The sequence below is a fragment of the Ornithodoros turicata genome, chromosome 7 (assembly GCF_037126465.1).
Source record: "Ornithodoros turicata isolate Travis chromosome 7, ASM3712646v1, whole genome shotgun sequence".
Classification (NCBI taxonomy): Eukaryota; Metazoa; Arthropoda; class Arachnida; order Ixodida; family Argasidae; genus Ornithodoros; species Ornithodoros turicata.
In genome coordinates, this window is record NC_088207.1 from 44783719 (window position 1) to 44800183 (window position 16465).

The window sequence follows — 16465 nt, forward strand, 5'->3', positions numbered from 1 at the left end:
CATGTATGCATGTGTTACTTGTGTATACTAGCCATCCATTCTACAAGTCACATGGGGTTGGCTGTGAACAATCCCAGTCTACTCTAGTAGCTAGATATTTACCTGAACTTTGGTAACTGTCGATGTGTACATTGCCTTGTCCTTGCAAACACTCTAGGTGTTCTGGACGGAGCTATTCAAAACTTCTCAGCTGCAGCCTTTGCTTTTCATCAACGCCAAAGTGACATGGACACATCTGAGTAAGTTCCGGCATTGTCTTTGCTATTCTTGATTGTTCCTGTCCTTGATTGTGTGAAGTGCGCAGTACTTACGTACCTCTCTTTCTCAGTCCAATGGCAATTCGGAGGGTCAACGATCAGTTGCTTCTACTCGAGCGAGCCTTTTTAGACCCTGTGGGCTTGCCTCGTAATAGCTTTAAGAAGTAAGTTTGAATTGTTATTATTTCTTGCAATTTTTTTCCTAATTACCCACAAACCCTTATTTAATGGACAATTAATGTAGCATATGGTCGTAATATATTTTTTAGACTTCATGAGAGGGCTGTCCTGCAATTTTAGCTTTAAGTTAATGGTTTTCTAAATCTGGAGAATTTGTCTGGTCAAATGCACTCCTGTACCTTCAAGCTGGCCAGGCGGCATGAACTTCTGGAGCTGTACAGCCTATTCTAGAATGCTTTCATTTTTGTTCAGGCACATTGTGCTCTCTCCAAGCGAGTCACCATCGTACCTTGACGAAATGTTCCCGGGCATCATGGACGAATTCATGTTGCTGCTTCAGAAGGTAGGGCGTCCAGACGCTCCACATTTGCACATACAAGTGCTGCAACAGCACTACCTGGTGCTGGTTGAAACGATACAGCAAGCAGCTGATTCCTTGGCAGATGTGATACCGTCCTGATTAGTCGGGGTTGAAAGCCATACATCTCTACACACGCATGCAGAAAGAGGGAAATGATTAGTTGAAGTGTATGATGGTGGGTTGTGACGCAGAGAAGGTGGGGATAAGGTGAATACTCTGCGTGCACGATTATGGCACAGTGCCAAAACTGCTATTTGCCACTAGTGTGGCAAGCTAGGTGTCTGTGCTTGTTTCCTATATCCCATCGCGGGATGGTACATCTACGTGTAGAGTGTGCGTAGAGGTTAGCATACCAGTGTTTTGGTATGCTACGCGTAAACCTTACTGTTCCTGTGCAACTATACCGAAATTTATTGTAAACAAGTACAGTGTAGACTGTTTATAGTAACAAGCTCAGCAGAGCCAAAAAACAGGAAACAGTAATTTTTTCTCTTTTGTTTATTTTTTATTTGTGCTAATGGCCACATCTCTATTGAATCGAATTTAATCACATATTATACGTAGACAGGGTCTGAGGTTTTCGGGAAATATTTTTTTAGAAAATTTGGGGCGTAAAAATCGGGTGAGAAAACAGCAGCTGGCAATTCAGGTGAATTTGAGTGTGAAATTTCTGGAATGATGTGATACCGGTAAAAACCGTGTTTATTAGTCTTGTGACACATATTACAAATCTAATAAGAAAACTGCTTCCAAGCTAAGTAGTAATATAACACTGTCTGCTACAAAATAAGGAGGGTGTTCAAAGGACCCTGATAATTCAAACCTGCAAACACTAGTTCAATCTAAACACTTGATTTCAAAAAGCATTGCACTCATCTTTGCACTGATTTTGCTTTCGTTTCCGCACCGAAGTAGGAAAAGTGAACATCGGATCTGTTGTGTTCGGTGATTCATCGGCAATTGTGCTCAACTTTTGCTCCCGATACGTTCCTTTTCTGAACTATCGTTTCCTTGTTGAACACCCCTCGAGGTGCCTGTCACAAAGTTGCTTGCCGCTGGGCATTGTTTTGGCCGCGGGACAGTACGTCTGAAAACTCGAGTCTCCAGCAGTTTTCTTGCTATGACCCATTATTACTAGAGCCTGAAGTTTTTGGGAAACATTTTTTTCTAAATTCGGGGGGTAAAAATCGGGTAAATAAACGTGCACTAAATTCATGCGAATTCGGGTGAAAAAACTTTCATTACGCTAAAATCGGGGAGAAATCGGGCTCAGTTATTCAGACTAACTGTAGCGGTTTGGTACAAACGGTGATGTAACTGCATTTTTCTGCCAAACAAGTAAGTTGGTGCATTCCTACAGACATCCCAGAGAGGGCAATTTTCCTGGTAAAAATCGGGTTTCACCCTAAAGAGGCAACCTTCAATTCGGGGTGCAAATTCGGGGAAGAATCGGGTAAAACCCTAAAACTTCAGGCTCTAATTATTACACCGCAGGACAAGCTCACTAGTGAACTTATTCAGCGAACGCATGAGCGGGCACGACAGAATGCGGCATGTGGAACGGCCGGAAGCCACACGCACCACCATGTGACGCTTTACACTCTCGGCTGCAGTGTCTCCTCCTTTCCTCGATGGACCTTCCCTCTCTCCCACTACCACTGTCGTGTGTTGTGGTTCCGGGGGCGCGCGACAAAAAGCCCCTCCAATTCGGCGAGAAGAGGGTGGTTAACCTGAATCATAAATGTGGGATCTGGGGGGGATAAATTCGCGGGAGAACTGGGTAAAACCTGAAAACCTCAGACCCTAGAGAACACTGTATTGTGCACAGTGCAGTTCTGGAACTTCAGACATATTCACCTTTTTATGGCACTGTCTGGCTAAAGTGTCTTGAAGGACATAGCTAGCATTAAGACATTGCAAAAGCCATTAGCACTCCTTAGAATATAGCCCAAGAGAACACTTCCCTGATGTCTACGACTAGTAGCACAGAGGGTTGCCTAGTGTTGCTACTTTCCTTCTTGCTGTTTGATTGTTTTAGGGACACATATACCAAAAAACATTTGTATTCAAACAAATTGTTATTTTGGGGCTCTGTCTACTTAATAATCGTGAGGAGGGCCAGTTCGCATGAAACAAGAATCTCCTTTTAGTTCCTCAACTTTCCCCATCCGCAGAGGCTGCTAAGCGTGGAAATGGAATGCTTTCCACATTCCATAATTTGAGCAATTCCATCATCATCTCATTTATTGGACTACGTTACAACCAGCCAGAAAGTTAAAACATTTGCTACATCAGTAGGAGTTCAGCAACTTCTGGCTGCTTTTCTTGGCTCATTTGCTATGCTCGTTGCCATATTGCTCAATGGCAGAGTCCCCTGATACATTTAATAATAAACATTCCTTTGCAGTGTATTACGCTCATATTTGTTAACGTAATGCGTCTTCTTTGGTATTGGTATCATGTCTTTGATGCTCTTGACGTTGGCTATAAACACTCTGCACTGTGCGTACAGAAATAAGAATAGCCTTTGGATATCAAAGCAATATGGAATAGTAACGCAAAATAATTTATAAGCACCTGTGCAAAAGATACTTGCATACATAGAACATGTCTAGAACTACATGCAGAATTGTGTTTAGTAGTACCTTAGACCTATTTGGCTATAGTAGCTGGGCTATAGTGAATTTTCAGATCAGAATAGAGTTGAAGGGGAATAATAATTTTATATAAATAACTTCGCATAAAATGGATTCAATATCTCGGAGAGAGAGAAGGGAAAAAATGTTCATTGCTGTGACAGGCTGGTCCCTCAGAGCTATATGCAAGAAAGTTATGAACGGTGTGCAGCACATCGATGAAGAAGGCTTGAAACCAACCATCATATTTTGTTCAGGTTATTTGTGCTAAGCACTAACACAGTTACAAGGTGTAGATACACATTAGAACGAAAACTTGAGTGTCTCAGCATGTGATATTGCTTTAGAAGCATACCAGGTGATTGTGCCTTTGAGGTGGCTGATGCCCTGCAGGTATTCACAAGCATTTCTTCTAATGGGAGCAAATATGGGATATATAGATAAATAAAACAAAAACCTATTTATGTTTCGGTTTTTAATTTTTTTGCAGGAAATAGCAAATTTTTGAATTTTAGGGTGTAATGCAGCACAAGGGGGTTTCATTCCTGACTTGGCTTTGAGCTTACAAATGTAATGACTAAGTGACTAAACTTACAAGATTTCCAGAGCAAAATAGTGTATGATAAGCTTGAGGTGTACTCGAGGCAGCTAGGTAAAGTTGAAAGCTGAATATCTGGTGAAACTGAATGAGGTGCTGAAGGAAGGTGCATCCTCAGGGTGGATGTGCGATACTGAAATGCGTATAGCACAGGGTTGATGTTATACATTTCGATTCAGCCATCATTTTCCTGCAGATCCACACATTACAGAATGTTGGCTTGCTTGCATTAGATGTAACAAAATTTTTGAAATGATCTCCTCTAAAGAGAAGGATAGATACATATTTTTAGACATGTTTCCTGCTTGTCACATACATCACATACAGTGCACATCTTACATAAAAATAACAAAGCTTGAAAGGGCATATTTTAAAATTTTAGTTGAGGCTGTTCCCCTGAGCCATCCTTCATTTGAGGAAATTAAGCCTATGCTACAACAAAACCACTTTTTCAGTGTCAAAAAGTGAAAAGCCTGTTTGTGGACAAAAAGTGTCTATGAAGTGTGATATCCACAAATACTGTTAGTTCTTATGTTATTGTATAGAAAATCAGCTTATCTTTTATATATGGCATCTACGAACTCCCCCAAAACAGTGTTGACCATCATGCAGGGAATGCAATTCCTCTAATCGGTGCATTTATCAACACCGTTTAATATCACAACGCAATGCAGTGCAGTTATTGCACAAAATGTGAAGCGAGACAACAAGGAAGGTCCGAGCTGTGATGATAATATGAGGCCAGGAATATTGAGCATTTTTATTTGTATAGTAGAAACTTGAAATGTTGGCAAAAAAGGTGAGAAAAATTGGTGCGATCGAGATCCTCCTCCAACCCTCTCAGGTATGCCCCTGAGAGCTAGGTGTACATTCCAACATTCGTTATTGCATGTGTTGGGAAGGTACGCATGTGCTTCCTTGGGCTTGCATTTATAGCTGCTGTTAGAAGCCTGCACATGTTTTACTGGAATGCACTGCTATGTGGTCCTTGCCACACACACACACACACACGTGTTGGCACATGTTCACACAAGCTGGGCACAGTAAGTCTGTTTCCATGGAGTGCTTTTCTTGAATGAATGAATTTCCCTCTTTTCTGTGCTTCCCGCATAAAATGAGTTGAGGATCGTCAAATGTGCCTGAGAGTATCTTAATGCCAGCTATTGTGTCATGTGGCAGTGGACCTCTTTTCTAATCTGGTCACAACCTGGGGGCTCTTCGCAAAGTATGTACGCTTCTCACTCACCAAAGCAAACTCACGTGTGTAGCCAGCAAGTTCTGACTTCTCGCTGATTGTTGTGTCCAGCTAGGATTACATAGAACATAGACCTGCATAGAGCACCATCTGTTGAGTACGGAGAGGACTTCCAAGGTCATGAGAGCCTTGTGCATGCACATAAGCAGTTAGGAAAGAGGTCAGTTGATGCTTCTGCTCTTTAAGGGTCACTTAAGTGCAGAGTTTCTCGTCGAATCCTGCACTTGGGAACCGATTATGTCGAACTCGTGTCTGCAATAGTGTCTGCAGGTGTGTTAGACATGCCAGAAAAGTGCCTAGTTGCAGAAAAATGCTATCAGCATCGAAACGGTAGCATTTAAAGACTGCCACCTGCTTGGGGTTTCCGTGAGTCTCCCGTATCGAAGATAACAGCACACACAAGTTAATTTTCCTGATACAGTCTTGCATACATACATACATACATGTGCTAACGTGTTAATAATTAATGTGGTACGATCTCTGATTGTAGTGTGATGACTAATATAACTAATATTGGTATGCGGTGTTTCTATGCTGCACACCCTTTACTAAACTTGTTATCATTAACATTCACCACATGATTTTGCCATGGTTACCTAGTACATTTGTCACCCCGTATTTAATAGCCTAGATGCTTGTGACGTGCCTCAGTAAGAAAAGCTTGTAGTCCGGTGAATTGTGTAGAGGGGTGTCTCCTGATCTGCATCACAGTTTTATACACATTCCTGCAAGGGAACTAATGGGCATATGCTATGTACCGTCCAATTGTTAGAACCAGCATATTGTTGTTCTCTGTTCTTGTAAGTTGTGTTGTTGTGTCAGTGTCCAAGTGAGACAAAGCTATTTGGTAAAAGCATAATCTTACATGTGTAACCAAAGCACACTGTGATGTTTGTAGGATTGCAGCTGCTTTATTTGTTTTAATCTCCTTCGATATGAAACCTGCCATTTACGGCACTAGTTTTGCACACATGCTTTTGTCCATATTCTGAGTATGTGCACAGCACATAGCAGTGCCTTTTGTTTCTTTTTGAACAGCGTTTGGGTACCCCTGTTGTTTTTACCATTTTTAACTTAAATGTACGTCTTATTTCAGTAATACTCGAGCTTAGGCAGCATTCCACGCCCTAGCAATATCGTGAATTGCGAGGTTATATAATGACACATCACATACATTCCATTTTCACAGCCTGTCATATAGGTGCTCAGCACTCTCTTCATCATTTTTAAAATAACCTATTTTTTATGTGCCTCTTTGTAACACATTGTAGAAGTTTATCATTTGTATTGCTCAGTCAGAGCTCTTTGAAGGTTCTGTTGGCATTAAAATTTTGCACTTCTTATGTCTGCCTTTTACTTATTCTGCCTTTAGGAGTACATGTTATTTTCGTACCTCATGGAAGTATACAGAGAGGAATCTGCAAGTTGAACCCGCACAGTAAAAAGAAATGACCGCTATTATCACATTCAGACAAATTGTGGTCATCACCAGTGTTGTACCTCAGTTTATAGAAATAGGATAGCACCAATAATAAGCATTAGTCATCAGTCAAGAGCAAAGAGCAGTATAAAACCCTCTTCAGTGGCTTGCATTTAATATTCAGTATTTGAATAAAGTTTGTTCTATGTCAAATAACCAAGTAAATGTTGTTGGTTTTGTTTACAGACCATTAGCTTAGCTTTAGTGTTCGACAAACTTCGCTATAGATGTATATAACTGAACTCTCACACAGCTCAAACCACCCAACACTGACACATGGTAATTCCAATGAAATAAGAAAAAGTTATTAACTGTATTCTGCTCAAGATTATTTTTTGTTATTCCATGTTAGCACAACGAAGCAACTGTGGCCATGGTGTACAGACATTGACAGATGGAGAGAGGACAGCAGGAAGGAGTTCGGATGGGGGGGGGTTAGTATGTATCCTGGGCCAACTTCAGGGGGAATTGGATCCACATTTGTCTGGATCTATTACTGCAGACTGTGCGGGTGTTCAGAGGTTCGTATTACAGTGGCATCGGAGAAAAATCATGAGTAGAATAATGACTAAGAATAATTGCCATGCTTATCAGTAACCAGAAGCTCTGACTTCCTTGTTCAACGCAATCACATCGACCTCAACAGCATTTCGCCCGTTGTCAGCCAGATCCGTTATAAGAAAACTAGCCAGCTCTTACCATGGATTGTCACTAGTTGAATGTTTATCGCGAATCCGTGCAGTATCCAGCCTCGATTAGACTTTTTTTTCCTTCTTTTTTAGTACATGTGTTTGAATCGTCAACAACACATTTTCTGATCTCGACAGGATCTACCTAGGTTCAATAATCAGGTATAAATTACATTTGGAGTACTCAAAAACAGGCGTAATTTGGTTGGCACCTGGATTATTTCGGATGGCACGCGAATTAATTTGGATCGCACTTGGATTAAAACGGGCGGGGAAAAATAAGTGGACTACAAGTGATCCGCGCTCACGACCTACTAAGTATCTAGTAGGTCGTGTCCGCGGATCACTTGTAGTCCACTTATTTTTCTTTTTACTGCTTTTGTCCCTGCTGGCTGGGCTAACCTCTCCGGCACTCTAGGGACTCTGGAGGTTTGAGAGCGGCTTTCGGAAGCGCTCGGATGGCAACGGAGCACGGAGCGCCTTTTAGACGGAAACGGTGGAAGCGGCCCTCTCTTTAACCGGAAGTGTTCCATACTACCTATACGTAGGAAGTGTAAAAGTCAGTCCAATCCAATCCCATACGGATGACTTTACGTGCTCTTCTTGGCGTTGAGGGACTTCCCTGGGGACGAAGTTCCTTGTAATCTTCATAAATCAAGAAGGCTACTTCAAAAATAGATGAGTGCGGCAATGTGTAGCCTCCGGTCACCTGTTTCTAAGCTGGTTGGAATTTGGAAATGTGGAAGCCGTTGTGTGTCGACAACATCGCGATCAGCGAGCGACAAACTTTTCGTTCATCGAGATGACGAGAAGAACAATCCAAATATCAAGTTTGAGTTTACTCCTGAAAATTTGAAGAGAGCTAAATCTCTTGTCAGCATCTATCCCGATGGACATCAAAGCGCTGCGGTGATTCCGCTCTTGGACCTAGCCCAGAGGCAACACGGCTGGTTGCCTATTTCAGCAATGCATTATGTAGCAGATTACCTGAAGATGCCTCGCATGCGCGTCTATGAAGTGGCCACGTTCTACACCATGTTCAACCGTTCGCCCATGGGGAAGTACCATGTGCAAGTCTGCACGACAACACCTTGCATGCTTCGAGGTGCAGAAGACATCCAGCGTGTCATAGAGAAAAAGCTCGGTATTCATGATGGTCAAACGACTCCTGACGGATTATTTACTCTGAGTGTCGTCGAATGCTTGGGTGCTTGTGTCAACGCACCTATGATTCAGGTGGGCTTTTGATGGATTTAAGATTGCATAACGTAATGCCCTCTATTCCTTCTCTGTTAGGTTAACGATGACTACTACGAAGATTTGACAGAGAAGGATGTCCACGAGATCCTGGACGCGTGCAAACGTGGTGAACGTCCAACGCCGGGTCCAAGAAATGGCAGGCTTGCATCTGAGCCACTCAGTGGGCTTACATGCCTTGATACCCCGCCTAGGGGCCCAGGGTTCAAGGTGCGTCCTGACCTCTGAGTTGAGTATGTTCCTCAAGAAATGTATAGGAGAGAATGGGGGAGGCTACTGCCAGCATCTTTAGATGTTTAGAAATAAAACAGAAAAGAAAATGAGGCACCTATACTTTATTTATTGAAGCTGAGGCACCAGGACAGAACCCACTGGAGTGTCGTCACCATTTCGTGTTGTCTGACATAAGAGAACTAAAGGGACAGTCCCATACAGCATGACCATGACCACGCTGCCTGGCCTTATTGGTATGGATGAAGTGCCTTCACTGTAACATGCAGAACGCTAAGGTCAGATACTGATGCACTTTTTGACGATGTGCATTACTATTGGATGTTGCACTGGTGACGCTGATGCTCCACTCAAGGTTACGTATTCTTCATTTTAAATCTGAGTTAGCCACGTTTATTCCTTATCTGTGATGGGCAGGGATAATCACCCCTGTTCTACAGCATGAGGACCAAGATGACCCATTGAAAACAACACATGACAATGTGAAAAACTGCTGCACATGTGTGCAAAGCTGCTCTGGCTGCTCAAGTATATTTTATTGTCACATTTTTTTATATCACGTCAACCATTGGCATCTGTACCAGTGCGGTAACGATAGGAACGGGGTTTCCCACGTGAGCAACAAAGACCTGAAAAGGGGGAATATATGTGAAAAAAAGTGTATCCATTTCAAGACATGACATACCTTGATTATATCTGCGATGTTGCTTTCACTCACACATCTAACTTGTGTATCGAATTCGTACATGAGGCCGGGTACCAAGAAGGGAACCTGCACATGTGGTATGTGAAATGTTCAGGCCCCGTTTCTCTTCCATTTGTGCAGTGTCCCCCTGTTGGATTTAATCGCCTTCTAGGATTTCCTTACCTGGATATAAGACCGCTGAACCGAATAAATTTTGGAGTTACAGTTGAGCACCAGAAAAAGATTTTTCGAGGTTTCCTTAGATGATGTGTTCTGAATCTGAATGCGCAGCATGAAAGTGGGTCCCAAGCCTTGCACCTACGGGGAGAAGTTTATTAAAATAACCCTGGTGCTGCATCAGCCTCAACATTGTTCTGCTGCACTAGGTGTTTGGCTCCTGAATATAACCTGTGCCGAAAGCTTGATTCTGTCTATGCTGCTGGACGATATTGGCTGTGCGCTGGAACCGAGCGCCTGCACAAAGCTCCGAGCCGCAATAAGGCGTAGGCGTTGCAGGTCCTGCTGGAATGTGTGGTGAATAGCTAGGAACGAGAAACAGTGTGGCAAATTGAAAACCGTACATATCCACATTTTTTTGGCTTGTTTGTGACAATGAAAACACAATGGTGTTGAAGGTTATTGAGGTATCACACAAACGTTCAGTGCACTTACACACAAACTGCTGACGTTCACGCATGGTCTGGTCAACAAAGAGCTTTGTTTTCTTTGGTATGCTCCACTTAGCTACTTGCTGGGCTGTTGCGGAGGCACCTTCACTTGCCTTAAGCCGAGCATTTCGCTTTAGTATCTTTATACTGAGTCCTCCGCCTGCATAAAATTCATCAACAAGTGCTATCAGTGACAATCTTTTCAGCTAGTACTATGCAAAAAAAAAAAAAAAATTGGGTTTGATATATATAGTACTACTTAAAAGACAGTTTTTCTTTGAATGGCGAATTTAAGTTAATTTAGCTATTTAGCTAAATAATAGCAAATGCTAATGATATAATTTAGCTATGCTAGTTACCAGTTTTTCTTTGCTGACTTTTTAATTAATTAACTTAGATAAATGTTAATTAAAACTGAACTGATTGCATTGATTTAATTAATTCAACCCTCCACCAGACCGTAATGCCAAAACGTTGCATGAAATTTCTTAATTGTCAGCCACAAATGACATAAGTGAATAATGCGTTTCATGCACAAAATGTTATGATGCATGTAGACGGCACTCTGACCTACCTCTACCAATCATGACGAGTGCGTTCTCCTCGCGACCAAAACGTCCGAACTTAATGGCTCCTATCACATCGTCAGTCTTGATGGTGTCTATGAGAGTACTGTCATGGTACATTTGAACATCGCATGTTGACAAAGTGACAGCCACGAGAGATAGCCCTAAATGACGGATGGCAAAGGCATCCATTGCTACCACCTGTCCCTGCAGGACCACTTTCCAGAGACACTTGCCCTAAAATTTGAAATGGGACGCATTTTTGTTTGATGCCGTGGTGAGTTCGTTTGTCTCCCACCTTGAGTGAGTAACACCTCAGGGTGTCATCCATACAGGCAACAACAATATTGCCTCCAAGGTCACGAAGATCAACGGCATGGCATCCAAGTTCGACGCAGAGCTTTCCTGCTTTCTGGCCTCTGTCAGGGGTTATACATAATGATGTTCAATCGAGTGCAGAGGTGGGCACCCTCACGAGGGCGTGCGAGGGTGAGGGTTTCCTCACCTCACGATATTTGAGGTGAGTTGAGGGCCAAATTTTCTGGTGATGTTTGAGGTGAGGTGAGGAAAATTTTCAAGAAACATTTTGAGGTGAGGAAAATTTTCAATTTTTCGAGGTGAGGTGAGGAAAATTTTCAAAAAAAAATTGAGGTGAGGTGAGGAAAAATTTTTGAGGTAAGGTGAGGAAAAATTTCAATTTTTTTTTTAGGTGAGGCAAATTTTTATCCCAGAAAATTGAGGTGAGGGCGAGGCTCGTGAGGACAAACGCCCACCGCTGATCGAGTGTTGTAAGAATCCGGCCACCAAAGTGATGAGCGCATTATTATCTCCTCTGAGAGTGTGCACACAATGCATTAGTTTCCCGAAACATAATTAAAAAATGCTGTTTTCAGCTTCATGGTACTAGTCACCATAAATGATATCTATGTTTACTTCACAATGGTGCATATTCGGACCAAGGATTCAGCGTTTCTTCCACCTTGTTAGTGAGAGTGCGATGCAATCACGATGGCTGCACGCTCGTCTCAAACGTCAGCAGTCTAAAGCCACTCCATGCTCCTGTTGCGGTGCAGTGTGTTAGAGGCTTGGCCCTCCCTCAATTGCATCTAAAGCTGTCTGTGGATACTAAATATGTGATCATACTTGCAGACTCAGTGGGCAAAGTCTATAGTTTATTGAACGGTTTGTTGGGGCTTAGTGCAAATGTTGCACTGTGCGAGACCAAACACTGCGGCATCAGCTTTCATAAATTTCTTTTGTAACGCCTAAATTTGTGTTAGTTTGCTACGCTAGAACTTAAAAACTTAAAATGTCCGACTGGGCCTGTTGGTACTGGTACGTTTAGTAGTACACTAGAATGCACTCACTCACCTTTTGATTAGATAAATACAGCTATCTCTGCAAGCAGTCACAATGTGAAACTCCACATCGAAAAGGCCAGCAACATCCATGAAACTGGGTACACTTGGAACTGTCATCTAAGTGACACAATAGGCAAAGGATTACACATAAATTAATCCTCACAGAAAGAAGACGGTTGAGAGCATCTAAATTTTAATGAGACTTTCGTGCAGAACGCTGCACTTCTTCAGCTGAAGAAGTGCTGCCTTCTGCACGAAAGTCTCGTCTCATTAAAATTTAGATACTCCCAACTGTCTTCTTTCTGTTGTGAATCTGTATCGCCGGATACTTGCACATTGCTCTTCTACGCACCCTGATATAACTAACATGAATGTCATGATTAGAATGTCATGAAATGTTTAGATTATAATTTTTCAGGTTATGAAATTCGGTTTAGTTCGGTAGTTGTATTGCCCAAATCGACCTGATGAGCTTCAGCCATTGAAAGGTACAGCTGGGGAAGATCTGTTTTCATATGATGTGTCTGCTTTGGGTACTACTGCTACAAAATCCAGTTGATTCTTCTGACAAGTTTGAACACATTGTTCTAAAATGGTTCTACCTTGGCAGAGCTTAGGGTAGCACAATGCATCAAGTAAGCTGACTACTCACAGCGGCCAAAATGGTGAAAGCATCCGGCTCCAACACGTATATGTTCATGTTTTCTGTTCCTAGTACAAGGCAGCTGAGCGCATCCTCTTCGGACATGGATTTCTTTAGTGTGCTCAGAGTGGTCACTACAGTCTGCGTGACGTGTCATTTTTAAATCCTTAGCAGTTGACAAACAAGACAGAAAAGTTAGAGAGAAAAGTACACGAACAGCATACCTGTTTTTTGAGTGGTAACTCTCTATGTAGAGCAATAAAGCATTCCAGTTCATCTTCATCCAGCATGAGGTATCTGTATGAAAGTAATGAGAAAATAAGAAGCACCGTTTGTATTGAGCATGTCTCACCAATCATGCATACCTTTGTGATCGGGCAGTTAAATTGGATAGGCCTGTTTCAGACCTGGGATATGTGACAAGAAACACTATATAGATTACACACTGTGCAGATTACAGATGTACAGATTACACACTGTATAGATTACCTGAGGTAATTCTTACCTGATTGCCTCTAAAGCTTCCCTGAGTGCTAGGACATCAACATTGCCCTGAAGCCACAAACAGAGTGTAGAAAAAACACAGCTATATGGAAAATGGCATTCAGCATGCTAATATCTGTGACAAAAGACCCCCCAACCTGCTTGACTTGTGCCCAGGCTTCCAACTCTGCATTATGAACAGGTAGGGTTGGCAATGTGAATTTGTAGAATGGTCTCATGTTCTTGTAGACGTATATACATGGTCCCGATGCCACTGCTACAGCTGTAATACAACTGCAGTCGTTTATAACAACGAGGACGCAACCTACGACCACTGCACACAATTACAAAACATTGTCTCACAGTATGTACCAACTTTCATTGTGGACAGTATTTCGTTTTCTAGTGTGTTTTCCACTGACATGGCACGTTGTCATCATGATATGGTCGTATCTGCGATTGCACGCCCGTTGTCGACAAGCTCTCATTGTTTATGTAATATTTATTTATTACTAAGTCGGGTCCGTTTATTACGATCTTTGATACAACGATATATCCGATATTACGATCAAATTGCGGGTTCCCGTCAGCTCTCACCCGTTGAAGTACGTGTATGGTGAACTATTGTACTTGTAACGAAGACACCGATATAACGATTGCCGTGAACGCGTTTGCTCGCATAAAGCGACCAGAATTCTTCCGGTGAAACGCGTGAAAATGGAAAAGCAAAATTGTATTTTTCTCACTGAAAAAAAAAAAAAAATTAAGGTGGCATTTATGCGAGCATTGAAGCGAGAATGCGGCGCGTTTATCCGAGCATAACTGACGGGTGCGCGCGTTGCAAGGCGCGCGACTTCGAAGGGGCTCGCGAGAAGTAGAGGAGGTTGCTCCCTCCGCAGGCGTTCTCTCGCCCTCAAATTTTCTTCTGACTTGCTGCTAGGTGCTAGTGCTACGGTGCTACTGGCACTGCTGGTGGCTGGTGCAGTGCTACGGTGGCGTCTGCGGTTCCGGGACGCGTTTTGATGAGGAAAGGCTCGACGGATTTTGTACTGGCAAGGTGCAAAATCTCGCTGCGAAGTACCGTGGCTTTCACAAATGTGAGTTGGCAGACGGTAGCGTGTCCTCCACCAAAGCACGCCTCGACGAACGGACCTTTTTGACATGCGCGTCGTATCCTGGCGTCCTAGCGGCTCTCCAGCGAACCATCCTCGACACGCGCCAAAAGAAACCCGCCATGTGGGCAGCACAAAGGGCCAAAAACGGTCCGCAGTGGTCGATCTCAAATGGTGCGGAGCCTCACGTGGTATCGGCGTTCTGCTTGTGCCGTTCTACTTCATTGACGTGATCCCAACCGACGATTTCGCGAAAGCTCGTATATAACGATAACTGATATAACGACCGGATTTCGCGTTCCCATCAATATCGTTATAAACGGGGTCGACTTATTATACTTATTTATTACTGCTTAGGCTGTTCTTTCCCCCACGAACGTACGAGCCCACGAGCGATAGCTTTATAAGGCCCATCAGCGTCGACAGCCATGTAGGTCCGTCCATAACAGTTATGGAGAGAGAAGAAAGGAAGTTACAGTGGCACTGAAACGAGCGTGTGGGTGCCCAAAGATCAGGATTGCAAGATGGCCCTATAAAGCTGCTGCATTTATAAACGTGTTTGTGTTTATGTCGGATACTTATTATTTTTCTTTGGCATTTTGTCTGTGGTGACGCTATACGAAGTGATTTGCCTGCCAGTATGGTGGGGCTGCTTGTGGAAGGGGTATATTGAGTGTCACGCTGACCTCACAGAAAATTGTGCCAACGTATGCTCCCACGAAGAAACATCTTTTATGTGAATGCATTTTAATACTAACATTACCAACCCGGTGCCTTTGGTCCGCACGTGTCCATGTGGAAAGCGACGACAGCAGTTGGAAGGTCCACCAGTGTGTGTTCAGATTGAAGACTCGGTCCTGCACATATGTAAATGCAGTTTGGTATATTTTGAGAAACGCAAAAAAAAAAAAAAAAAAGTCATGAAACCCTACCTTTAAATACTTTTAATTTCATGCCATGTGTTGTAGTTCCCAAGTCTGCAACAAGCAGTCTGTAATCTCCATCACCGTACAAGTCAGCAGTACAGATACATGATGAAAAAGTGTATAACGTTGCATAACTATCGTGGTGGGCTGGAAGCCAGTGGCTGCAAAGTGGAGATATGAGAGAGCAATATACATCATCGTCCCAGCACTGTGCATTCTCTGACATAGCTTTTGTGCTTTTCTGTTTTAAACATAATCATAAACTGACTTTCATGTTCCGGTACAGAAAATATTTGCTGTGTACCATATCGAATGTGTATTGTAAAATAAAAATGATCCTCCTCAAACCCGAGGTATGAATCATCAGTCACGAAACCCTGTTTGTGAATGTCCTCGTGGCCCATTTAACTCCATTTTACTTGCAAGCTTAGTAAAAGTGACGTAAAATTATCCAGACCTACTGGCAAATTATGGATTACCTACTGGCAAAACCCTGCAAGACAGAAACGAGCAGGTACTACGCGTATATACTGATCGACTATATTTGTTGCACATGATTGGACATCACCTTTCAGAAATCTGTGTCATCACTGGGACCGCTGGTCAGTTTTTGAACATTCGTCTACGCACTTTCCGAGCACGGCATGCGAAACCAAAACTCAAACAAATCGGTAACTAGGCAACGCGTTCGTACGTGTGAGATAGTAACTGAACCATAAAAAGATGCAAAAGATAAGCTCGTTTTCACTGCTTTCACTTCTAAATTCGCGCCCAAACTTAGGCAGGTGAAAAGTTCTCATCGCAGGGTCGCAGGTCGCCCTTGGCAGCCTTGGGTCGCCGCTGTCGCCGCCGAGCACTCCGGCAAACAACAAAATGGCGTGCGATAAGGTACCCGCGCACTTCAGCTGGTCATGCGCTTAAACCCGTGAAACCTACTGCTATCGTGAATGAGCCACAACTTTGTGGTATTAGGCTGCCGATAAGCTACCGTAGAAGGATGTTTGTTCTGCACACAAGGCTGTCAGTGCGCCTAGGACAACTTGAAGATTGTGAGTTTGTTTTGTTTGCGCACTTCTC

At 42.9% G+C, this 16465-nt stretch overlaps 4 protein-coding genes across 4 annotated transcripts in view; 3 read left to right on the top strand and 1 right to left on the bottom strand.

Annotated features, from left to right (window-relative positions):
* Positions 1-6630, top strand: part of LOC135401237 (putative N-acetylated-alpha-linked acidic dipeptidase) — a 21433-nt gene extending 14803 nt beyond the window's left edge. The window contains exons 15-17 of the mRNA XM_064633520.1: positions 158-239; positions 329-421; positions 690-6630. Of these exons, the coding sequence (XP_064489590.1) occupies positions 158-239; positions 329-421; positions 690-897 (383 nt within the window). The 3' untranslated portion in view covers positions 898-6630. The remainder of the gene's footprint in view (positions 1-157; positions 240-328; positions 422-689) is intronic.
* Positions 6631-8013: 1383 nt separating this feature from the next.
* On the top strand, positions 8014-9037 carry LOC135401244 (probable NADH dehydrogenase [ubiquinone] flavoprotein 2, mitochondrial). Its single transcript, XM_064633527.1, has 2 exons — positions 8014-8692; positions 8753-9037. Exons 1-2 carry the CDS (start codon positions 8135-8137, stop codon positions 8939-8941), a joined length of 747 nt encoding a protein of 248 aa, XP_064489597.1. The 5' UTR covers positions 8014-8134; the 3' UTR covers positions 8942-9037.
* Positions 9038-9461: 424 nt separating this feature from the next.
* LOC135401239 (Bardet-Biedl syndrome 1 protein-like) lies at positions 9462-16367 on the bottom strand. The gene is made up of 16 exons (XM_064633522.1): positions 15957-16367; positions 15395-15549; positions 15230-15319; positions 13509-13633; positions 13373-13419; positions 13233-13274; positions 13092-13164; positions 12877-13008; positions 12235-12341; positions 11162-11282; positions 10872-11100; positions 10302-10457; positions 10038-10171; positions 9813-9947; positions 9630-9716; positions 9462-9573 (listed from the first exon to the last, which is right to left on the bottom strand). The coding sequence occupies exons 1-16, from the start codon at positions 15974-15976 to the stop codon at positions 9496-9498; spliced, it is 1731 nt and encodes a 576-aa protein (XP_064489592.1). The 5' UTR covers positions 15977-16367; the 3' UTR covers positions 9462-9495.
* LOC135401234 (lysosomal-trafficking regulator-like) overlaps positions 16233-16465 on the top strand; it is a 43763-nt gene continuing 43530 nt past the window's right edge. The window contains exon 1 of the mRNA XM_064633517.1: positions 16233-16437. The gene's annotated coding sequence lies outside the window, so the exon portion shown is untranslated. The remainder of the gene's footprint in view (positions 16438-16465) is intronic.

Bases quoted from the DNA above. Each gene is read 5' to 3' on its own strand.
- LOC135401244 (XM_064633527.1), top strand. From the start codon at position 8,135: ATGAGTGCGGCAATGTGTAGCCTCCGGTCACCTGTTTCTAAGCTGGTT. The intron at 8,693-8,752 runs GTGGGCTTTTGA...CTTCTCTGTTAG, and splicing joins TCAACGCACCTATGATTCAG to GTTAACGATGACTACTACGA.
- LOC135401239 (XM_064633522.1), bottom strand. From the start codon at position 15,976: ATGACACAGATTTCTGAAAG. The intron at 15,550-15,956 runs GTGATGTCCAAT...TCCACTTTGCAG, and splicing joins ATGACACAGATTTCTGAAAG to CCACTGGCTTCCAGCCCACC. The intron at 11,283-12,234 runs GTGAGTGAGTGC...AACCCCTGACAG, and splicing joins TGTATTTATCTAATCAAAAG to AGGCCAGAAAGCAGGAAAGC.